Below are 26,403 nucleotides of genomic sequence, written 5' to 3' on the forward strand. Positions count from 1 at the left end.
ATATTATAATAACCCTTATTGTAGTTTAAGGTAGATTATTGATTATGGATTTAAATAATCAATGCTTGCAATGGCTGCAACTGATTTTAATTGAAATATGTGAGTAACACTATGCTGAAATTTATCCAAACTTTTAAAACTAAGTTAAATAAGGAGAGATAATTTAGTCTTTTAAAGGTTTATGTATTGCCTAAAAATATATTTGATTTACAACCCTTTAAATCCTTTATTATTAATTATATGTATAGATATTTCAAATTAAACAATGACTTTTTAATAACATACAAATGCATTTTAAATATTTATTATACAAATCTATGTGATGTTAATTGTTTAACTTTATGGATCTGCATGAACATGAAATGATTCCAAAAATATTATGACAAAGACTTTAAAATGTGCTTCAGATTTTTGATAATTTCTGGAGACAAATCTGTAACTACCGGTACACATGTACCTACTAAATAAATAGAGATGATTCAAACTAAACATTGGTTCTATTGCCAACTCAAAATACGATAAAGAAAGTCAATTTTCAAAGTCACTCCTTTGAGAATTTTGAACTAAATACTCAAGATCACTTTTTCAACAATCTTCAAACTTAATTTGCTTGATCAATACTAAGAAAGCCATGCACTTTATCCTCAATGTCACTTTGAAAATTTGAACCAAGTTAATCCTCTCAGAATACTGACTTCAATCCTTAAGGTTACTACTTTCAGAATCCTGACCTCAATCCTCAAGGTCACTACTTTCAAAATCCTGACCTCAATCTTCAAGGTCACTATTTTCAGAGTCTCCAGGTTCATTACTATTGTCAGGATCGGTGTTGAGGTTTTTGATTATTTTATGAGCTAGTTCCTTTATTTTAACAATTGTTTTGGAATTATGAAGAATTGAAGTTATTCTTTCTTCACCACCTTCTTTCTTTAAAAGTGGACAGTATTTCTGGGCTGTAAAAATAAATAATCATGTGATGATAAATATGGTATTTCTGAGCTGTAAAAATTATTATTATGTGATGATAAATGTGGTATTTCTGGGCTGTAAAAATAAATATTATTTGATGATAAATGTGGTAAAAAAAACTAAATAATGATTTGAATACAAATGTATACATGAAAATATATACAATTTATTTAAGAATTGAATGCTTCTTTTTGTAAATCTATTGGGGTGTAAAAGCATTGACCAAAGTACATTTTGTATGAAGAGCGGAAGTGCTTCATTCTAAAAATGTGTGCACAGTCAACGCTTTTACAACCCTTTTAAGTTACACAAAGAAGTATTCAAAACTTATAGTTACTTTTTTTTTAGCTAGGATCATGAAAACACGATATTATCAAGTTTTTATTTAGTTCACCTGTGTACTTTATTGCAGGTCCCTCGTCTCATCACGAATGATACATTTTATTGTGTAATGCAATTGCTTAAGGAATAACATGTGATGTGCAGTTAGCCAATCAGAATAACGTATTGTAATGAAACATACATCTAAAGTAATTATAATCATTTTTTTTTATCTTTTTACTGCTATATAGAATTGTTGTTCATAAATTAATAATTAAGCAGCATTAGAAGATCAGATATTGTATACATTTTTTTTAATTGAAAGAACTTTACAAATTTTGAAATATGCACCTATGCAGTAACATCATCTCATTTGAGCTGATAAAACATTTTAAAACAAATGTCACAAAATACAGATATTAGACATTGAAATATTGCATTAACAGCTGTATGGTGTTGCCCTCTAGGCATTGTTTTGGTTATTTAATCATTTGTTTGTGGTCTCATGGCAATATACCTCACACTTTCTCCTTTCATACATCTTAAAAAATAAATTGTTTCAATAAATAAATTCTTGCAAAATTTCTTTCTCCAATTTTTGTGCTATTTTCACATTTCTTGATCAGTGTGAGAAAAATATTTTAGCTCACTAGTGAAAAATCTGTTTACAGCAAATAATTGGTTGAAATTTAATTGTGACATTAAATTTTCTTGTTTTTTTCTTAATTTTTCTATTAAGACGTCATGAAAAAAAAGAGACCATGCCTGATGACGTCACATTAAATGAACACAACTTCATTAGAGAAATAGATTCCACTACTATAACTGGTGTATACAATATTTCTCCACTCTCAACAGTTAAATTTCAATTATTTAACAAGCTCGGCAAGCCTTGCGCTTTAAATATTAAAATTTAACTGCTTTAAATATTAAAATTTAACTGTCTCGCGTAAAGAAGTGGAATCAATATTTCTCTATTTAGTGTCTTCAGTCAAGAAATTTCAGCAAAGTTGAAAAACAAGTTAATTTTAATAGATATGTAAAGAAAAGGGATATATAAGGATAATCAGTTTGAAAGAAAAAGAAGAAATATGGTTAATGTACTCACGATAAACTGTTGTCAAATTGCATAAAGCCCATACAGCCCAATACTGCGCACCAAGAGCATGGTAAGCATCTACTATTTTTAAAATAGGTGTAAATGATCTGTATAAAAAAAATATCAAAAAAATATTTACATCATGTATGCAGTTTAGTTTGTTTTTCTGTTTGTCTTTTTCATTTTTAGCCATGGCGTTGTCAGTTTGTTGCAGATTTATGAGTTTGACTGTCCCTTTGGTATCTTTCGTCCCTCTTTTAGAAATTATTGCTTGCATTTATTGTTGGGAGTTTGGCAAAATGGTAAAAATGTGAGATCAATATGTGATTTGTGGCAAAGCTATATACAGATAAATGTCAGATATCAGAATGCAGGTTTTTATTATTGAGATTCTTACCAAGTTGCACTATTCGCAATAAAAACGTATAATATTTTTTTTATTAAGAAATAATTCATGGGGGCTTGAATATATCGTGATTTTACCACGGGTTGGCCCTTTATGACAAATATTTTACCCTGAGCGATAGCGAGGGGTAAAATATCGGCATAAAGGGACAACCCGTGGTAAAATCTAGATATATTCAAGCCCCCATGAATTATTTCGATTCTAATAGGACAAATACGGCAATTATTTTGGATCGAAGCGCTCTAGGTGATGGCATTATTTGCCGTTCCAATATATAAACGCACTATTAAATTGACGTAAAATAACGGAGCAAACTGAATAAATGATGATGCTTAAACTATTTATAATAACATATTTAGATAATTTTAGATGAATCTAATTATTATTGTACTTATATGTCTCATATATATACAAAAACGGCTAATGTAACTCATTTTAGCATCATTTATTAACGTTTCCTTGTTGTGATGATTTTCCGTTTCACAAGCGTGTATTTTCCCGTAAATTGCTTATTGTTCTATGACGTCGAGTCGCTCATTCATTAAAAAACATATGACGTGGGGATACAATGGGAACAGCCCATGAAATATATTCATATTTTACCACGGGTGTGTACTCAAAGCATTTGAAGGACGTCATGTTAGAATTTACAGTATGTTATAGAGTATAACACTGATCGGTTCTTCATTTCGAAATTATAGACTTGTAGAGAAGGAGAGGGAGGTCATGGCAAATGACTGTTCCATTTTTCTTTAGGTCTCCATAAAAGAGTTCATATTTTGAGAACATCTGAAAATGTTTACGATTTTATATGTTAATCGTGTGTCCAGAATATTAAAGAATCTAAACCAGATTACTTCTACGTCTGTGTTAATAAAACATTTCACAAAACAACAATATTTTGAAATAACTGAAAAAGTTTCAGCTAAAGGATTTCAAACAGTAAACTGTTTCATAAGGTATTATTTTTGCATTTATTTCTGGTACTTTATTATTTTCATCATAAAGGGTTCGATTTAGTTAAGAAAATATTTCTATATTGATTGATAAGATAGCAAAAATGAACCTCTTTTAAAAAATTCCCATTTAAAAGTATATATATATATATATTTGTGACAATTTTACCTGTAATTAATATTCCTTGTACTTTTCAGAGGCCATCTCTGTATAGCAGAAATGACTTTTTCTGTGACATGATCTCGACTAGGAGACTGAATTGTCCAGGCAGTAGGACCATCGGCCATCATGTGAGAAAATACACCAGCAGAATTATAACTAACTTCTATTCCATCCTTCTCAGAGTCTAATAACTCACTGAAATAATTAAAATGTAAACCTAACACATTTTGTAAGCAACAAGTCTCAAGGCCACCACTAAAAAAAATAATACTAAAAGCTTTCATTGAGGAACATTATTTTAATTTTTATTTGGATAATGGCCACTTACTAAAACATAAAAAGCAATATTATCATTGCTATGCAGAGTAGTTTCTAAAGGTCTCTGGTAGACAGTTATCTCATTGGCAATCATACCACATCTCCCTTTCTTATATTCTAGTTAAAAGAGGTACTTATACCTAAAAATTCATTGTAATTGTTTACCTAATTGCAACTGTTACGACTGTATCACAGTATTAAAACAAGCAAATATTGATCAAGCAGGACTTAAATTAATTTCTATCCATAATCATTCAATAAGATAGTGAACGAGAGGGTCCTAATCACATTGTAATTTCTAATGTCATATGTCTCTCTTTTTTTTAATCATTTATGCTAATTACCAAAATATCTCAATAAATGATTTTTCCATCAGTTTTGGTCTTAAATATGGTACTTCAGCAATGTTACCCTGAAACATATAAATTTTAAATATTTAAATTAAGTCCTTTACAATTAACAAAATTACAAAAAAACTGTTTGTAATATGGAAATTTAATAAATGCCTGTTTTAAAGATAACCATTTGATGCCATGCTTTCTTTACTTCTATATAAATTGTTCAGTTTTCAGTATGGTAATTGGGAAGTGTTTGCTGTCAGATTTTATCTCCCCATACAATAGAAAAAGGAGCTGCTATTTACTGAGTTATCTCCCATGCAACACAAAGAAATTGGATGTTTACTGAGTTATCTCCCCATACAATAGAAAGAAATATAACTTTTACTGAGTAATCTCCCCTTACAGCACAAAATCTTTGATCTCCCCATACAACACAAAATCTTTGATCTCCCCACTCAATAAAACGGAAATGATTTTTTATCCAGTTTCACCCTACTTTTTTTTTAAATACAATATTTTAAAATCTAATGATCAATGCTTTTTTTTCTTTTGCATAGCATATTCTAATTCAATATACATATATAATGTACAATTATGATCTGTTAGCTGTTCAATTCTCAGAACAACTAAAATATTAAGATATTGTTTGTTAAAGGAAACATACCATAAGTCCCATCATGTTTCTGAGTAATTCAGGTTTTTCTGGGAAAGTCTACAATAAAAATAACAACAGCATTATAGCATTAAATAAAAAAATTCACTGCAATTCAAAGAATGTCTTCATATGTTTGGTTAATTATTGTATCAGAGAAGTAGACTAAAACCTTACACGATTCTAAAATATGTTTTTTCCAAATTAAACATTTTTGATAAATTTGACCCCTATCAAATTTAAAAAATATATATAGATTTCGATTAATTCAATTTTGTTTTTTCAGTTATGATCTTATGATATACTTATGTTCCTATCTTCACATAATAAGAAAGAAAATTTGAATGAGTCAGGTGTAAAGATAAGCAGGGATTAACATGGGTTTTTTTTGCTTAAGGTAATACCAAATATTCGACTAAAATTAATTTAGCTCATGTAATTTTCATAAGATTTCAACAACAATTAACTTTAACCCTTTGACAATAATATAAAAATTTCAAAAAAATTAAACCACACACTTTATTGGAAAAATTTCATTGGATACATAGCAGTTTGACAAACACTGATTTTAATCATTGAGAAGCTTAATATTTCCTAACAATAGAATGTGATTAAAACATTCAGATGATTTTAACAGAGTTATCTCCTTACAGTGTTATGAAAAACCTGAACATTAACAGACAGAACTATTATCCTCTATCTTTTAAGATAAATATCTGACAAGTGGTTAAGCAACATACCTCTAAACATTCTATGAATAAAGACATTCCATTGTGTTCCATAAATCTGTCACAATTTATGGCTGTTTCATCTGAAAAAGTATCATTAAAGTAAAGTCGTAATTCAATTAATTGATAATTGCCATTCAATGCATGGATATGCAGAATTGGGTTAAATGTAAATGACACAGTACCCCAAATACACAAATTCACATAAAACAAACATTAATTGGATCTCAAAATTTCTTATTAAAATTAAATTCATATTGAAAAAAAGATGTTGTTTTGTGATAAAATAAAGGAACTATCTGAATCTAGATCTGGAATAATTTTGACTTCTGGAAAATTGATGAGAAATTCATGATGAAAACTAACCCAGCTAAATAAGGTTAGCCATGCGTAATACATACTTACTTGTGACATTCCAAATTGTACTGCATGCAATTTTCATGACTTATTAAAATCTAAACTAACCTGTGACATTCCACATTGTACTCCACGCCATTTCCATGATTTCATCACAGTTATTTTCATTCAGCCTGTTTTGAATTGTATCCAACATAATCTAAATAAAAGATAAAATAATGTAGACTTTCTTTTTTCCTCTGGCAAACTTCACATCAATCATTGAATATTTGGGAAATAACAGCAATAAGTGTGTTGCAGTATTTCTCCACTCGAGATAGTTAAATCTTAATATCTAAAACATGATGCTTGCCGAGCTTTTTAAATAATCTAAGTTTAGCTGTTGAGAGTTGAGAACTATAGTAATACACAAGTTATAGTGATTGAATCTGTTTCTCTAATAAGTTTTATCCATCCTTTCCAAATATTTGTGGAAAGTTGTTTTCCATATATGTCACGTCATCAGGTATGGTCAACTTTTTTTCACAATTAACATGATTAAGGAAAATTCACAAGAAACCAAGACAATTTATCATCATAATTAAATTTTTACTTATCGTTTGGCAAGAACACATTTTTTCACTATGATGAGAAATATTTTTCTCACATCGATCAAGAAATATGAAATAGCACAAAAATTAGGGAATAACCTTTCTCCTTCCTGCATTAGCGTTTAAAATTTCTCAATCTTTATTTGATTATCTATCACACAAGTGCTATGGACTAGCCAGCCATCTGTTTAAATGAAGAGATGAAAAAAAGAATCAAACCCTGAAAAGAATGGAAGACACCCTTAAAAAAATATTTTTTATATTGTCGGATTCAAATGGTCATGGAATAGAAGTTCCTTCATAACATTATATAAGTTCCAAAAGAAAAATATATTCTGGAATATTATTTCCACAGTAATAAATATTACAGTATTGGTTCCTAACAGAATAAATAGTATAGAATATTTGTTCCAACAGGAATAGATATTATTACAATGTTTATAACAAAGTTTCCATTGGAACTTCTGTTAGGTGGAACAAATATAAGCAATGGGAGGGATTAAAAGCTTTCCCAAATTATATTTTAAGTCTTTCACTCTTTCCTATGCTGAATTCTCAGTTAACATATTTAGAAACAAGAATGTGTCCTAAGTACACGGATGCCCCACTCACACTATCATTTTCCATGTTCAATAGACCATGAAATTGGGTAAAAAATCTAATTTGGCATTAAAATTAGAAAGATCATACCATATGGAACATGTGTACTAAGTTTCAAATTGATTGGACTTCAGCTTCATCAAAAACTACCTCAACCAAAAACTTTAACCTGAAACTCCAACGTTCATTTTCTATGTTCAGTGGACCGTGAAATTGGGGTCAAAAGTCTAATTTGGCTTTAAAATTAGAAAGATCATATCATAAACAACAAGCGTAATAAGTTTCAAGTTGATTGGACTTCAGCTTCATCAAAAACTACCTTGACCAAAAACTCTAACCTGAAACTCACACTTTCATTTTCTATGTTCAGTGGACCGTGAAATTGGGGTAAAATGTCTAGTTTGGCTTTAAAATTAGAAAGATCATATCATAAGCAACAAGTGTACTAAGTTTCAAATTGATTGGGCTTCAGCTTCATCAAAAACTACCTCAACCAAAAACTTTAACCTGGAGCGGGACGAACGAACGGACGAACAAACGGATGAACGAACGGAGGCACAGACCAGAAAACATAATGCCCCTCTACTATCGTAGGTGGGGCATAAAAACGTTTTACCTGAATTGCACCTAGATCTCCAACAACTTTCTTCTCCTCTCCGTCTACTTGACAAGCAAGGTGGTTTATCATATACAGTGTGATTCTTTGAATGAATTCTTCCTGTCCATCTTCATGGTTTAAATTTAGTAATGTAGAAATCATTCTACGGTAACAATGTAACTGAAACAATGTAGATTGTGATATGACATGTTAAAACGCTAGCTTTCTGTTGGTTAATACAGAAGTGCAATCTACTTTAACAATACAACTTAAACAATGTAGATTGTGATATGACATGTTAAAATGCTAGCTTTCTATTGGTTAATACAGAAGTGCAATCTACTTAAAAAAAGTAAATAGAAAAGCAGTGTAAATAGTTTTCAAAGGTACCAGGATTATAATTAAGTACGCCAGACACGCGTTTTGTCTACATAAGACTCATCAGTGACGCTCATATCAAAATATTTATAAAGCCAAACAAGTACAAAATTGAAGAGCATTGGGGATCCAAATTTCCAAAAAGTTGTGCCAAATACGGCTACGGTAATCTATGCCTGGGATAAAAAAATCCTTAGTTTTTCGAAAAATTCAAAGTTTTGTAAACAGGAAATTTATAAAAATGACCATGTTATTGATATTCATGTCAACACCAAAGTGTTGACAACTGGGCTGGTGATACCCTCAGGGACAAAACGTCCACCACCAGTGACATTGACCCAGTGGCGCGCGTTTCATGTAAAGCCAGTAATAAACTATTTTGTCCAGTAACTATAAACTTAAGGAAGTAATGTATGGTGACCTATAAGTACTAAGTTCTACATCATTTGTTCTCTGGTGGAAAGTCATCTCATTGGCAATCGTACCACCTGCACATACTCTTATTTTTATATGTTTATTGTATAAAATTATAGTGAGTGAGATTGTTTAATCCTCATGTTTACAAGTTTATCTCATAGTGGATAGTTGACTCATTGATATATTGATCTCATATCCATTTACTTTTTATGTTTTAAAAAATGACTCATTGATATATTGATCTCATATTCATTTACTTTTTGTGTTGTTAAAATGTCTCATTGATATATTGATCTCATATCCATTTACTTTTTGTGTTTTAAAAAATGACTCATTGATATATTGATCTCATATCCATTTACTTTTTGTGATGTTAAAATGTCTCATTGATATATTGATCTCATATCCATTTACTTTTTGTGTTGTTAAAATGTCTCATTGATATATTGATCTCATATCCATTTACTTTTTGTGTTGTTTAAATGTCTCATTGATATATTTATCTCATATCCATTTACTTTTTATGTTGTTAAAATGTCTCATTAATATATTGATCTCATATCCATTTCATTTTTGGTGTTGTTAAAATGTCTCTGATATATTGATCTCATATCCATTTACTTTTTGTGTTTTAAAAAATGACTCATTGATATATTGATCTCATATCCATTTACTTTTTATGTTGTTAAAATGTCTCATTGATATATTGATCTCATATCCATTTACTTTTTATGTTGTTAAAATGTCTCATTAATATATTGATCTCATATCCATTTCATTTTTGGTGTTGTTAAAATGTCTCTGATATATTGATCTCATATCCATTTACTTTTTGTGATTTAAAAAATGACTCATTGATATATTGATCTCATATCCATTTACTTTTTATGTTGTTAAAATGTCTCTGATATATTGATTGCTTACCAATTTACTTTTTGTGTTGTTAAAATGTCTCATTAATATATTGATCTCATATCCATTTCATTTTTGTGTTTTAAAAAATGACTCATTGATATATTGATCTCATATCCATTTACTTTTTATGTTGTTAAAATGTCTCATTGATATATTGATCTCATATCCATTTACTTTTTGTGTTGTTAAAATGTCTCTGATATATTGATCTCTTATCAATTTACTTTTTGTGTTGTTAAAATGTCTCATTGATATATTGATCTCATATCCATTTACTTTTTATGTTGTTAAAATGTCTCATTAATATATTGATCTCATATTCATTTACTTTTTGTGTTGTTAAAATGTCTCATTGATATATTGATCTCATATCCATTTACTTTTTGTGTTTTAAAAAATGACTCATTGATATATTGATCTCATATCCATTTACTTTTTGTGTTGTTAAAATGTCTCATTGATATATTGATCTCATATCCATTTACTTTTTGTGTTGTTAAAATGTCTCATTGATATATTGATCTCATATCCATTTACTTTTTGTGTTGTTTAAATGTCTCATTGATATATTGATCTCATATCCATTTACTTTTTATGTTGTTAAAATGTCTCATTAATATATTGATCTCATATCCATTTCATTTTTGGTGTTGTTAAAATGTCTCTGATATATTGATCTCATATCCATTTACTTTTTGTGTTTTAAAAAATGACTCATTGATATATTGATCTCATATCCATTTACTTTTTATGTTGTTAAAATGTCTCATTGATATATTGATCTCATATCCATTTACTTTTTATGTTGTTAAAATGTCTCATTAATATATTGATCTCATATCCATTTCATTTTTGGTGTTGTTAAAATGTCTCTGATATATTGATCTCATATCCATTTACTTTTTGTGATTTAAAAAATGACTCATTGATATATTGATCTCATATCCATTTACTTTTTATGTTGTTAAAATGTCTCTGATATATTGATCTCTTATCAATTTACTTTTTGTGTTGTTAAAATGTCTCATTAATATATTGATCTCATATCCATTTCATTTTTGGTGTTGTTAAAATGTCTCTGATATATTGATCTCATATCCATTTACTTTTTGTGTTTAAAAAAATGACTCATTGATATATTGATCTCATATCCATTTACTTTTTATGTTGTTAAAATGTCTCATTGATATATTGATCTGATATCCATTTACTTTTTGTGTTGTTAAAATGTCTCTGATATATTGATCTCTTATCAATTTACTTTTTATGTTGTTAAAATGTCTCATTGATATATTGATCTCATATCCATTTACTTTTTGTGTTGTTAAAATGTCTCTGATATATTGATCTCTTATCAATTTACTTTTTGTGTTGTTAAAATGTCTCATTGATATATTGATCTCATATCCTTTTACTTTTCGTGTTGTTAAAATGTCTCATTACTATATTGATCTCATATAAATCTAATTTAAATTGTAGTAACATAATTAGTAGAAAAAGTGTCAATTCTTCAATTATTTTTCTAATCTATATTTGTATTGAATTTGAATGTACCTACAGAAAAGAGTAATTCCTTTATTTGTGAAAATATTTTCTTACGTTTTCTTGAATTTCTGTTTTTCTCTTGATATCAAGATATACTCACCACATCTTGCGGCATTGTAAGGTGACATAAAGTCAAACAACAATTTCTTATCATCTGAAATGAAAGTAATATAACTTGAAAGTTTTCAAAGTTTGAGAAATATATGATATGATGTATGCTTATAAATTTTTTCTATTTTTTAAAATTTAATGAAAACATCGACTTATGTACACAATTAAATCAAGAAATACAAAAAAAAATAACATTTTTTCTTCAGATCCTATTTCTTAAACATAAAGAAGCTCATTTTCAAATTTTAAAACTTTCCATTAAGTTTTTACAAATTTAGTGAGGACATTAATATGCAATCCCAGACCAAATGTAATTTTTAACTCAAAAACAAACAAGGCCACATATAAATCATTTAAGCAACATCCCAGTGGCACCAGCATATGGAGTATATGTGTCTCAATTGTTACGTTACCCTAGAGCTAGCTCAAAGATTTTGTTGAACGAGGAATACTACTTTCTCAAAAGTTGCTAAGACAGGGCTATGAATCAATCAAATTAAGGTCATCACTCAAGAAATTTTACAGTGGCCATCATGAGCTGATTGGCCATTATGACAAAAGTGTGTCAGAAATCATATCTGATATTCTTCCTCAGTCATAACTAACCTTCCGTCATTACCGAACTGAACAAAGAAATACCACAACGGGTGCCGTATACGATGCAGGATATGCTTACCCTTCCGGAGCACCTGATTTCACCTGGATTTTAGTGGAGTTTGTGTTGTTTCTTATCATTATTTATAACTGTTGATGTAAATGTCCTTTGGTTTTGTGAGTCTTTGTTTACTCCTTGGTTTTGATTGTTATTGTCTTAAATACGGAAAAAAATAAATATTTTCAAAATTTTTATTTAGGCAGTACTCACCAGAGACCAAATGACATAAAAGCTAACAACTATTAAATAATTCATCAAAATAATATGAATAAATGAAAAGATTTTTTTTCTTCAAAATTTCGTAAGGATGCTAGAAAGCAGTTTATTAAGTTGCGGTCACATGTAAACTCATCATACATATATTTACAAATATTTTTTTAGAAAAATACCTATATTGAGAACTTACAACATTATCAGCCTCTGGATCCTCCATGCCCTCCAGTAAACAGTTAATCAACACCCTTAAACATAAAGAATGTTTTTATTTTATCAGAAAATTATAAACACTACATACACAGTGGTGACTTTATCAAAAATTTTGAAATTTTTGAATATGTACGAATATCATTTTCTTAAATAAGAAATTGAGCTCTGAGCTCTTATGCTGAGCTCTAACTAATGATATGAGGAAGAAATCAGTTGAATAGATATTTTATAGCTTGCTGTTCTGTGTGAGCAAAGGCTCTGTGTTGCAGGCCGTACAAAAATGATGTACCTTGAACTATAATGGTTTACTTTAATAGATTGTTACTTGGATGGAGTGTTGTCTCATTGACACTCACACCACATCTTCCTATATCTATCTTCAACTATCAAATCTTAAACATATACATCTCTTCAAATATAGTGCTGTTATTCCTGTTCTAATACAATAATCTTATATTTCTGCAGCAGTCCCTAAAGTGTTGTTGTTATAAGACTCTCTACAATAATCTTATATGTTCAAATATAAAAAAGAAGATGTGGTATGATTGCCAATGAGAAAACTATCCCCAACAGACCAAAATGACACAAACATTAACAATTGTAGGTCACTGTACGGCCTTCAACAATGAGCAAAGCCCATACCGCATATAGTCAGCTATAAAAGGCCCCGATAAGACAATGTAAAACAATTCAAACGAGAAAACTAACGGCCTTATTTATGTAAAAATATGAACGAAAAACAAATATGTCACTCATAAACAAACGACAACCACTGAATTACAGGCTCCTGACTTGGGACAGGCACATACATAAATAATGTGGCGGGGTTAAACATGTTAGCGGGATCCCAACCCTCCCCCTAACCTGGGACAGTGTTTATATTGGTAAGTTTTAAACTGGTCATAAAACAGATCAAGATTAGCCAAAAGAGGGTGCTGAATCTTACTGTATCACTATAACTAATGTATTCGAAAAAGAAGCCTGTTTCGTAACCTTTCATGGATCAAAATTTCTTAGTGAAAGGGTTAACTGTTAAACTTCATTGAAATACTGCATTTGAGGAATGCTTAATCAAATTAACTTAATTTTCATTTACAATCTATAGTCAAGCAAACTCATATTTTAACTCAATGTTGAAAGAATTTTAGAAAGAAAACTGTGTGCACTTTTTCTGACGAGAAACAAAATGACTATACACGATGACCAATAACAGAAAAAGAAAGTGCTTTTAAAAAATATCAGTCTTTTCCAATTCAGTAATATTTTTATAGAATGATTAGCCATACCTTTTTTGCTTCTGAGTGATGTATAACTTCTGTTCACCTTTCATTATATAAAACAATGAGGCACTACAAAATCACAAAATACAAAAATAAACATAATATCAATTTATTATAACTACATTAGATGTAAGTTTCATTATAATATGTTATTCTGATTGGCTAACTGCACATCACATGTTATTCTGTAAACAATTGCATTTGACAATAAAATTTATCATGCATGATGACACGAGGTCCCACAATAAAGTGCACAGGTGAATTAAAATAAAACTGGATAAAAATTGTGTTTTCAGGTACCAGTGATACTAGCTAAAAATGTAATTATAAGTATTGAACGCTTCTTTTTGTAACTTTATAGGGTTGAAAAAGCGTTGACCGTGCGTACATTTTAAAAATGAAGCGCTTCCGCACTTCATACAAATTGTACTTCGGACAACGCTTTTACACCCCAATAAATTTACAAAAAGAAGCATTCAATTCTTAAATATAAAATCAAAATTCATTTGTTTTTGATTTCTTAACTTACGCATGTTTTACTAGGTAATCGTTTTACTACAAGCTATATTATCAATTTTTTTGTTGAAGAAAACTTTAAATGTCTGATGTTGAAGTTTGAAGCTGGAAATATGAGATCATTCTGTAATGTGCAAAAGATGAGATCAACGATTCACAGAATTTTAAAATTAAACACTATAAGAGCGTTGCCCATACAGAAATAGGTGTAACAGCTCTTGAAAATTGAATAACACTTGATATCAACTCTCTTTATTTAATGTACATAGTAACTATAAAATGGCCTTCGGCTTTCTCGTTATGAAACTTATAAATATGCTTACCTCCCTGATATTTGAATGTGCTTATCATCTTTATGTCTTTTCATTGCTGCAAGAATTCCCTGAAAACAGTTAAAAACAATATTTTGGAGTGATGAATTGTTTGATTGATTGTTGTATTTTAATGCCACTTTTAAGTGCCAATTTTGGGCTATTTCAAAGCGGCCAATTTTTATTTGTAGAGGAAGCTAGCTAGAGTGCCCAAATAATACAACTGATACATTTGTGATAGGAAAACTGAGAATCGTAGTCAATTCAGATTGGTGTCACATCGAACTCACAACCTCAGTGCTGACTGGCTAGTAATAACAGTAGTAGAACTACTTAGACCCCTTGGCCACTGAAGCGCCTTTTGGGGTGATGAACACTCTATATCCAATGCTAAGAATAGAAATGTCTCGTTAATAACACATTAATGCACTGGAAGAGTATTTATGTACAATACAAGTGTGACCTATAGTTGTTGATTTCTTGAATTTACCTTTCGAAGTGGTCACTTGTGGAGAGTTATCTCAGTGGCAGTCATACCACATTTGTTTATTTTACATTCAGACTATGCTCAGTGATGATGGTGTTTGTATCAGTTATCTATTACTAGCAGGCTGTCATTGTATGCTGTATGTTGAATGGGATTGTCTTATTAACAATGCTGTCAAAACTGGTTTTAAAATATTGCTTGAAAATCTCTTCAATAGAACATTTTTCCTGACCAGAAAGCATTCCTCTAACACAAGAGGCAGGCAATGTGGGATTTACACCTTGTTGAAGGCTGTATGGTGACCTATATATAGTTGTTAACTTCTATGTCATTGGTCTCTGGTGAACTTCAACTTCATCAAAAAGTACTTGACCAAAACTTGAACCTGATGTGGGACGAACGAAAAGACTACCAGTCAACGGACGCACAGACCAGAAAACATTATGACCCTTCTACTATCGAAGGTGGGTCATAAAATTTAAAAACCATGACATGTTTGTAGGGATAAAATAATCTATATGATAAATACCTCTAAAGCAACTGATTGGTTTATTACTGTTTCTTCCTTAAACAAGGTAAACAGATGGTTCAATACATCATTTAAATCATCACGTCTATCTACATATCTACGTAACGCTAGGAGGAGCTGTTCTTCATTCTTACTTCCTGTTATCTATAATAAGAGCCTCAGAAAATAAATTTATGAACAAATAATCTTGCTTTAAATTTTCAAGTTATTTTCTGATGATTAACTTTTTTACATAAACATGATAAACAATCAATGAAATTAAAAAGAAACAAGAATGTGTCCATAGTACATGGATGCCCCACTCGCACTATCATTTTCTATGTTCAGTGGACCAGGAATTGGGGTCAAAACTTTAATTTGGAATCAAAATTAGAAAAATCATATCATAGGGAACATGTGTACTAAGTTTCAAGTTGATGTAACTTTAACTTCATCAAAAACTACCTTGACCAAAAACTTTAACCTGAAGCGAATGGACGCACAGACGGATGCACAGAAGGACAAACGAAGGAACGAAAACAGACGCACAGACCAGAAAACATAATGCCCCTTTACTATTGTAGGTGGGGCATAAAAATATTGTATAGAACATGTATTAAAAACTAAAAACTTAAGAAGACTTACATTAAAATATCTTTCTTATATCTGGCATACAAAATTTCAAACCTGAATAAACTTATACAATTGACAAATAAAATTTGGATCAACACAGCAAAGCTAAACCTTAAACTTTTTAATGAACCTATTAACTTCACCTGTTTAGCAGGAATATTTTCTCTTCTGTATGATTCAAACGGACAGTTATATAGACCAAGAAATTCAAAATGGCGTCCTTCTAATCCTGGTATGCAACATCTTTCTGAACTGAAAAGCAAAACACATTCATATAGTTTATTTATAATGGTTGTTGCATAACAGCCAAATACCATCCAAAACTAGAGGCTCTAAAGAGCCTGTGTCTCTCACCTTAGTCTATGTGCATATTAAACAAAGGACACGGTCTATGTGCATATTAATCAAAGGACACGGTCTATGTGCATATCAAACAAAGGACACAGTCTATGTGCATATTAAACAAAGGACACAGATGGATTCATGACAAAATTGTGTTTTGGTGATGTTGATGAGTTTGTAGATCTTACAATGCTGAACATTCTTGCTACTTACAATTTTCTCTATCTATAATAAACTTGGCCCTTTAGATACAGAGGAAAACATTTTGTAAAAACTTTCAAAAATTTACCAAATTAATGAAAATTGTTAAAAATTGACTCTAAAGGGCAATAACTCCTTAAGGGGTCAACTGACCATATTGGTCAGGTTGACTTATTTTTAGATTTTAATTTGCTGGACATTATTGCTGTTTACATTTTATCTCTATCTATTATGGTATTCAAGATAATAACCAAAAACAGCAAAATTTCTTTAAAAATTACCAATTGGAGGGGGCAGCAACCTAATAACCAGTTGTCTATTTCATCATCAATTTAACCCCATGTCAGATTTGCTCTAAATGCTTTGGTTTCAGAGTTATAAGCCAAAATCTACATTTTACCCCTATGTTCTTTTTTTAGCCATGGCAGCCATCTTGGTTGATTGGCCCGGTCACCAGACACACTTTCTAAACTAGATACCCTAGTGATGATTGTGGCCAGGTTTGGTTAAATTTGGCCCAGTAGTTTCAAGAGGAGAAGATTTTTGTAAAAATTAACGACGACGGACGCCAAGTGATGGGAGAAGCTCACTTGGCCCTTTGGGCCAGGAGAGCTAAAAATCAATTTTCCATAAAACTATCTTGTGAAACTGAATTTTGACCTCTGCTTACAGCAAAGGTCAAATTTAATTTACTTTATACATAATAAACTTGATCTGAATTTTGTGCTAATATTTGGTTGAGGCAAACTAAAGTTAGAGAACAGAAACCAACTTAGGGACGTAAACAAACCTACAGACTTATGGACTTACCTATTAAGTAAATTAAATGTTTAATAATAATTATACTCTGTACTCAAGAGTTCAAAATTAGGGCTCAATATATGCTAAATAAAGACAACAGGGTTTGAGTTCAATATTGTAGCAGCTACGTAGCGGCTAAGTAGCTGCTATCAATATCTATGTAGCAGCTAGTCTATAGCTACACGTTCAACAGTCAAAATCTATGTAGCACTACGTAGCAGCAACGATATTGAATGCGGCCCATGTGTTTTGAGGAGAAAGCTGTAAACAACATGATGAGCTTTGATAGAATATACTTACTGTTATGTGTTATTATTTATATGATAAACTTACTCTTTGCAGTCCCCAGCTCCTTTGGCCTCTAGTTTGAATGACCTTTGTACTGTATCCCTGCCTGCTAGATTGGTAGCAGATATATCAAGGGATACCAGATGGGGTAGGTGAGATACCAGGGTTGTAAGTATTAGTTCTGGATTGAATGTAGAGCTGTTAGGGTAGTTACACTGCGATAAACCAGCATCAGATGATATATCTAAATGCCTGAAAAGTATATAAAACTGCATAGTTATTTTTTTTATTTAGTAGATTGGTTAATAACAAGAATAAATTATTTTTATTCTCTTTGGTATGTTCATGTACATTAAATTGTAATAATATCTAAACACAATTCACATTATTATGTGGAAATTCAAAAGACAAATGCATTACTTTATGAACATAATCCAAATTTATCACAATTTTGAGCTTTCATTACAGCAAGTAGTACATGTACTAGTACTAATCCTGCACTCTTAAATACCATTTTAATAATTTATGATAAGACAGGAATTATTTGTCTTCAGTGTTATCCAAAGAGCCTTAAATGTATATCATCATTAAACTGTTAGTTTACAAATAGTTTATAATAAGTATGATAAAAAGTTTAATAAATGTACATATATGGTGCTACATGTATATAATAATGTACATGATGTAAGAAAAATAGTTCTATGTAAAATCCAATGATTCACTAGTACTTTGAAAGTACTTGGGAAACTGCTATTGTGTTGTGAGATGTTTTCTAGGCAATTATAATTTTGTTTATTCTACAATGTTCTACTTACAAAATACATGTACAAATGTATACGCTGTAATCTTAAAGTAAAAAACAAACAAAGCTATCAAATTTGCTAATAGTATACATAAGACCACCATGAAGTGTCGTACAGTGTAGAAATAAGCTAAATCATGTAAAGCTTACCTCAGTTTAGTAATTCTGCATATACTCGTAACAAAGTCAGCATGTGATGGAAATTCTACACAGTTTAAATTTAACCAGACAAGATTTTGACATTGCATCATAGATTTTACAGCAGTGCTTGACAAGATACATCTAGAGAGATCCAAATGTGTCAGTTGTGAGAACAAATGTACAATTTCACATCCTGGTAGTAGACCTAAATCGTGTTCTCTCATATCACGCAGAACCAACCTCTGTAAATGTGGACATTCAAGTTTGATATGGGGTATTGTATCACCAGGTTGTAAGTCTAATACTTTGAAATGTTTCTTCAGAGCACTATCAACACTGTCTTCTATACTCAGTGACAGTAATGAATGTCCAGCCTTGGAAGAACTTATCAAATTAAATATATCACATGAGAAGGAGCAGTTTACCAACTCCAATTGTTTAAGTGGGTGATTCAGTACTAGTTCTATTAGATTACTTGGATATATGTTATGAAGAAGACTTTTTCGAAGGTATACTTTGCATAGTCTTGTGTTTTCAGTGTCAGCAAATATTCTTAACCATGGCAGATATGGTGCATTGCTGGTAAACAAGGTTGAAAGATCTCTGGTTTTGTTTTCTGGTTGAGATTCTAATAAATTTTTGAACAGCTTATCACACAGACTGGGAACCAGTAAACAAACTCCTGGTTTCAGTTCATATTGCAATTGTTGATCATCTGTTTTCACAGCTAGAGTTTGTACATTGTTAACACATGCTTGTACACACAGATCTTCCAATGAGTCAGGCTCACTGATTGGCCAGTTGTTAGTCATTCTGTCAATTTCACTAATTTATCAGTTATGTGTCATTCTGTCAGATTCACTGATTTGTCAGCTGTTTGTCATTCTGTATCAGCTTCACTGATTGGTTAGTTGTTCTTCACAGACAGGTTTTCATTCAGATTACTAATCCAGTCCTTTTTGGGTTCTATGGATCTAAAACCATCATTCTGAAATATTGATGAAAAAAAATAATTCAACATTTTGTTGCATGGTCATGATGGTATTTTTTATACATTTGTACTTCAATATCTTAGTCATATCAAACATCTAGTCTAATATATTTTTTGGCAATTATGCATGACAATTTATAGCATGAGTGCAGAGCTCATACATTGTGAGTAAAAGAATCATATACCCCATCCTTTCCTTCCTGTATAAATACATTTACATGACCATTCCTTCTCAAATGAAAGCTTTGTGGTTTACCTATGGATTCAAGAACTAAGAATAAGGAACTAAAAACAAAACCTAAAATTCACTTTATAAGTTGATACACATATGGTACAGTATATTCAACATGTTCAAAGGAGTAAGAATTTTGTCAAAATGTTTGTACAGTATTCTCCCCAGGATTTTTGGATAGCAATGTGGAAAGCGCATAATTTTCGACAATTCTTGCACGGTTTCATTGTAATTGATTTCTTTATTATGCTATTGATGTTTTGTCTTATAATAATGTCCTCATTATGTTCATGGAAGTTACCCCTTTGTTTGTTAATATTAATAAAATAATATTGAGAATGGAAATGGGGAATGTGTCAAAGAGACAACAACCTGACCATAGTTATTGTTTGGATATAGAAGAAGAGTATTTTTTCTCCATTGTAAATTCACATAATCCTCATTTTAACTACATGTATAAAACCCAAGGAGAAGACATTTGATTATCATTTACAGTTTATATAATCAGTATAATGTACCTAGTATAACCTACATGTACATAATATGTACCTAATAAGTTTTTTGGATAACAAAAACTTCTGACATTTAATGGCATTAAATTCTATAACATGTACATGTATTAACTAGCTATATATATCATTATGTACACAGCCATGTATCACCATCATTGATGGCGATCCCATGGATAAATCTGTTGTAGAGTTGTCACTGACTCAGACGTACTTATGAATATAATTATTTTCTGTGATTGTATCTTACATTAATTTGTAGGATCCTTTACTATAGATAATTTAGCTGATTTGTAACAATAACATCTCCATGCCTTATATGTACTGTAGTACGCCGCTAGATTAAAACTGACGTAGAAAGGTAACACATGCCCACCGAAAGCTTTACTTTTTATGAAGCCCAGGTGGTCGTGTGGTCTAGCGGGACGGCTGCTGAGCAGGCGATTTGGTGTCACGATATCACAGTAGCATGGGTTCCAATCCCGGCGAGGGGAAAAACAAAAAATTTGCAAAAGCAAATTTACAGATCTAACATTGTTGGGTTGATGTTTAGACGAGTTGTATATATATATATACATAAGTACGTCTGAGTCAGTGACAACCCTACAACAGATGTATCCATCGGATCGCCATCAATGATGGTGATACATGGCTGTGTACATAATGTATATACAACTCGTCTAAACATCAACCCAATTTACAGATCTAACATTGTTGGGTTGATGTTTAGACCAGTTGTATATATATATATATATCTGAGCCAGTGACAAACTCTACAACAGATTTATCCATCGAATCACCAGCAGTGATGGTGATACATGGCTGTGTACATTATGTATATACAAATCGTCTAAACATCAACCCAACAATGTTAGATTTAAAATTGTTGGGTTGATGTTTAGAAGATTTGTATTAAAATTGAGAATAGAAATGGAGAATATATCAAAGAGACAACAACCCGACCATGATAGAAGATATATATATGTAAATAGTGTGACAATTTGGCAATGTTGCCTTACTTGCAGATCTTATTTTGTTAAAAATTTTCGTTTTTCAAAGTTTCTCTATGACTCCTGTACAAATGTAGAGGTAAATTCTGTAAATAAATATAAATTGATATGGACTGCCCTGTTGGTGGAAACTTTCTGAATGGAACTGCTCCACTGGTGGTTGATAAAGTTTGCGATCAAAACTGGGGTAAATAATATACATGTAAGATGATTTTTTTCTGTTAATACAAAATGTAGATTGCATTGAAACAATTGGAAATCATTTAATGAATTAATATACATGTATTTACCCCCAAAGTTTTGACAAAAAAATCATAAAATGGATAAAATCATTGTTTAGGGGAAATTTACTTTTGTAACTTCTGTAAGGAACTTGTTGACAGGTTGATAATGATGAACTATTTGTAGATTTTATTGCGTTGAACTGTTTTGCTTATTTCTCTTTAAAACCGTTTTTATAGATTTTGCAAAAACTGAAAATATGTTAAAAAAATATATCATATGTCAGGGGCCATATGGCAGATTTTACAGTATTGTGTTCTGTCTCCTACTTTCATGTTGCTAACGTGACGGAGACAAAAATGAGTAACGTTAGCGACATTTGGACATGTCACATGAGCAACAACATCTTTAAAAGTTCAAATGTATGCACACAGTGATGTTTAATATATGCCTGAAGTGATAAAATTGTACAGTCTGGTTTAGAATTTCTAAATATACAGAATGTCATTTGCAGGTGTACTTTATATCAAATGAATACACAAGAAACCAATTCGTAATAGTAACATTAGCAACATCTACTATCATGACATAACGTTTTGTTGCGAACGTCTTTTTGATGGACGGAATACATTTAAGGTCCTCTTGTAAAGATATTACATACAACTTACCTTCTTTGCTACCCCATCATGTGAAGGAACTGACTCCGAATCTATTTCTGCAAAGGGCGATATCGTAACTCCTATACAGGAGAGTTACAGATCTAAATATATGTTGCTCACGTGACACTGATTTGGACGGAAACCTCAAGTAGTAACGTTCGCAAAAAATAAAACAGCCAATGATATTGATTCCTCAAGTCCAAGGTAACACTCTAAAATGGATTCAGGCTTTCTTATCAGACCGTACGCAAACAGTGGTAATAGATGGAATAACTTCTAATACAGCACCAGTAACATCAGGTGTCCCCCAAGGAACTGTCCTTGGGCCTATACTCTTTTTGATATACATTAATGATTTTCCAGAATACCTGGAACACAGCAAACTACGACTCTTCGCTGATGACAGTATTATATACCGAGAAATTACATGTCAACAAGACTGCACAAATTTACAAAAAGATCTTAACGCCGCAGCGAAATGGGAGGCTGATTGGCTCATGGCCTTCCATCCTGGAAAATGCACTATCTTAACCATCACACAGAAAAAACAACCATTTAAACACGATTACATCCTTCATAACCATACTTTAGAACTAGTAACATCTGCAAAATATCTTGGCGTAACCCTACAGTCTAACTTAAAATGGAACATTCACTACAACAACATCGTATCAAATGCAAATAAATCTCTTGGCTTTCTTAGGCGAAACTTAAAAATTTCTAACTCCAGTATCAAATCCCGTGCTTACCAATCAATAGTGAGACCAAAACTTGAATATGCCTGTAGTCTATGGGATCCACACACAGCAGATTATAAAAATAAGCTAGAAATGGTACAGAGGCGTGCGGCCCGATATGTATGTAACAATTACCACAACACCAGTAGTGTTACATCCATGTTAAACGAACTACAATGGCCCTCACTCTGTGAGCGCCGCCTCAAAACCAGACTTATCATGTTCTACAAGGTCATCCATGGACTCATTGCAATCCCATCACTAGTCCTCATACCATCAGATACTAGAACAAGAAAATTACATCCTCAAACGTTTAGGCAAATATCCACCTCTAAAGACAGCTACAAATGGTCATTCTTTCCGCAAACAATCATTCAATGGAACTTGTTGCCACAAGTTGTGGTAGCAAGTCAAACCATTGAAATTTACAGAGATCAGTTGACACCAACTGTTCTCCACAACATAATTTAATTCTATAAATAACAATGTACATATTTTTTAATCACTTGTTGTTTTCTTTCATGTAAATATCACCAAGTATTCTAATAAGTTAAAGATAAATTTTTGTTCATATTTTTTTAATCATATACTCCGCGCATGCAACAGTTCGTAATCTTCAATAATAATGAAGCTGTAACTGTATATCAGAAGAAGAAGAAGACCCCCTTACGTCATCCAAATTTAATATGATTGCTATTTTCAATTATTTATAAAACCCGGGATAAAAATAACTACAATGGCCTGTCTGAGAACCAACAAGAAAATTGCGATCGTGACATACCACAATGGACGGAAAAGACGTGACGTTAGCAACAATATTATTAAATTACCTTTTTTAGCCTTTACCAATAAAAATCTGCCTTAAAGTTATGATTAAAACACAAAAGAAGACTTTTTATTAAAATATAAGTCCATGTTATAAGGCTCAACTTATAAATAATACTTCAAAATTCCACTCCGAATAAGCTGGATGTCAGTAAAGTAGGTCATGATGTCTATTCCATGTCCAATATTTTGAAATTGAAAACCCTCTAATTCTAACAAAAAACACAAAAACAGAGTAATTTTTAATTTTATTTACTCAGAAAGACACATTTTATTCAATAACATAATGCATTACTCCATTACACAGTCTGTTTCACAGTTTCAGCAATTGCTTTTTTGATGGATACAAAAAAACAATAATTCCTTCTTATTGTAAAATCTGCCTTATATTGTAACCATGGTAACAGCAAATTCAGTCTGGTAGTAAAATTTGTCCACCCGACTTTTTTTCTTAGGTGATCAAGCCGGTGAGCATACATTTGTGTAATTGTACAAAGATTATCAGTCCCTGGATAAATTTTCCTAGGAAAGTACATTTTTTAGGTCCATAGGTGATCATGGGTAGTAAAATATGTCTAACTTTATTTTCAAAGGAAATCTTTTGTATATCCTTATTCTTTCATTCTTATCTGAACTATGAAAAAAGTTCCTTCTAAAAAAAATATTTATCAAGACATTCAAGTTAATCAATTATCATATATGATTATCTGCCTTCTGAAAATCATATATGAATTATAAAATACATCGATATTATACTAATATTTGATTATTCAATGTTTTAAAGTCACCAATATGTGGTAATATCAAAATTTAAAGTGTTATTCAGATAATAAAAATGTTATATGGTCATTCGAGGTACCGCACATACATGTATTATATCCATGGCAATCGGGAAAACAAGTGAATTTTCACTCCATCAAATGCTCTATGACATGTATGACATAATTTGTATGAGATCACTAATAAAGAAAGAAAACAATATCCAATTGTGTGGCTAATTTCGAACATAGCATGTGTAATTAACTCTGGTACCAGTGCAATGACGCATTTTGATTTTAATTTAACTGTTTATGTTCGATAGTAACTCAGTCAGACTTGTAGTTGTACTGTTGTATCTGAATTTTTGGCGCATCAACAGAAACAAAAAAACATAAAGGATACAATGTCATTATATGCAATTTATATAATTCATTATTTATACATGACAGTTGCAATCATCACATTTTTATACTTACAAACAAGGATTTGTATAGTGATACTATACAAATCCTTGTTACAAACCAATGTTTTTATTTACCTTTCTTGATTTTACAAAACCGGAAATATAGTAATAATTCTACGTCAACTTCGGAGAACAGTTGACAAATATCCGTCTTAAGGTGGCACGGTAGTATTTCCTAGCCATGAGAGCCTTTTAGAATTTTTACCACTTTCTAACATTGCAAAAAATTCTACATTCACAGTTAACTGCAGTACTTTCATTTTTTTTACTATTCAGAAATGAATTTGAATGTGTGATATGCCCGTTTACCTTTTAGTTATTTTTAAAACCTAAGGCCACTCAGGAACATATTTAAATTAACATACTGTTCGCAGGGCCACTAGATCTTTTAGGTGGTCTTTTATCGTGCAGTGAATACAAAATAAAAAAAAATCTCAAAAATTAATTTACATCACTATGTAAACTTATTTCATATTTTTCTACACCTGGTTTATCATCAGTTTGGCCGAAGGTATGCTCAGTTGATACTGTATTTTTTGTCCATTCACACTGTTCACATATATATTGACTAAGACTGTAACCTTCATTCTGCATACAAAAAATGTTTCAAGTTTATAGTAAAAACGGGATTTTGAAATAATATTTCGTTACATATAAGCAGTCAGAATGGTCCAAATTTGTCAAAAATAATTAGCTCATAAACATCGCTGGTGTACATGTATAAATTGATAGACTCGAATTGAATAATCAGTCAACCTCAATCCAATCCGCATTTATTCACTCATGAACTTTAAATAACATCAAATCAAACAGACCTATAAATATATCCAATTGCACGTAATCGATATCTATCTATCTAATTTTGTTAGTTTCTTAGTTATGTTAGTTGCCATGTGATTATTGACTTTTCGATTGTATTTTCCTCTGAGTTCAGTGTTTTTGTGATTTTACTGAACATTTTGAACATTTTATTACTAATTGTTTGTTTGTCTGCTCCACGTGTGCTTAGGTATAGAAATTTAAATAATTTCCCTACTGTTTGAACTCAATAGCCAATTACATACTTTTATTTCACATTTTTTATATCACATACTTTTATATCACACACTTTTATATCACACACTTTTATATCACATACTAC

The 26,403-nt window shown here is 31.0% G+C and overlaps 1 protein-coding gene across 1 annotated transcript; it reads right to left on the reverse strand.

The window, feature by feature from the left end:
- Window positions 1-232: 232 nt before the first annotated feature.
- LOC134708230 (protein zer-1 homolog) lies at window positions 233-25,359 on the reverse strand. The gene is made up of 17 exons (XM_063568612.1): window positions 25,338-25,359; window positions 18,865-19,843; window positions 17,958-18,164; window positions 16,424-16,532; window positions 15,669-15,812; window positions 14,665-14,723; window positions 13,832-13,894; window positions 12,526-12,580; window positions 11,454-11,507; window positions 8,117-8,278; window positions 6,419-6,509; window positions 5,966-6,036; window positions 5,238-5,285; window positions 4,577-4,644; window positions 3,921-4,109; window positions 2,399-2,496; window positions 233-953 (listed from the first exon to the last, which is right to left on the reverse strand). Exons 2-17 carry the CDS (start codon window positions 19,665-19,667, stop codon window positions 769-771), a joined length of 2,406 nt encoding a protein of 801 aa, XP_063424682.1. The 5' UTR covers window positions 19,668-19,843; window positions 25,338-25,359; the 3' UTR covers window positions 233-768.
- Window positions 25,360-26,403: the final 1,044 nt, after the last annotated feature.

This window comes from Mytilus trossulus, chromosome 2 (assembly GCF_036588685.1).
Source record: "Mytilus trossulus isolate FHL-02 chromosome 2, PNRI_Mtr1.1.1.hap1, whole genome shotgun sequence".
Lineage (NCBI taxonomy): Eukaryota > Metazoa > Mollusca > Bivalvia > Mytilida > Mytilidae > Mytilus > Mytilus trossulus.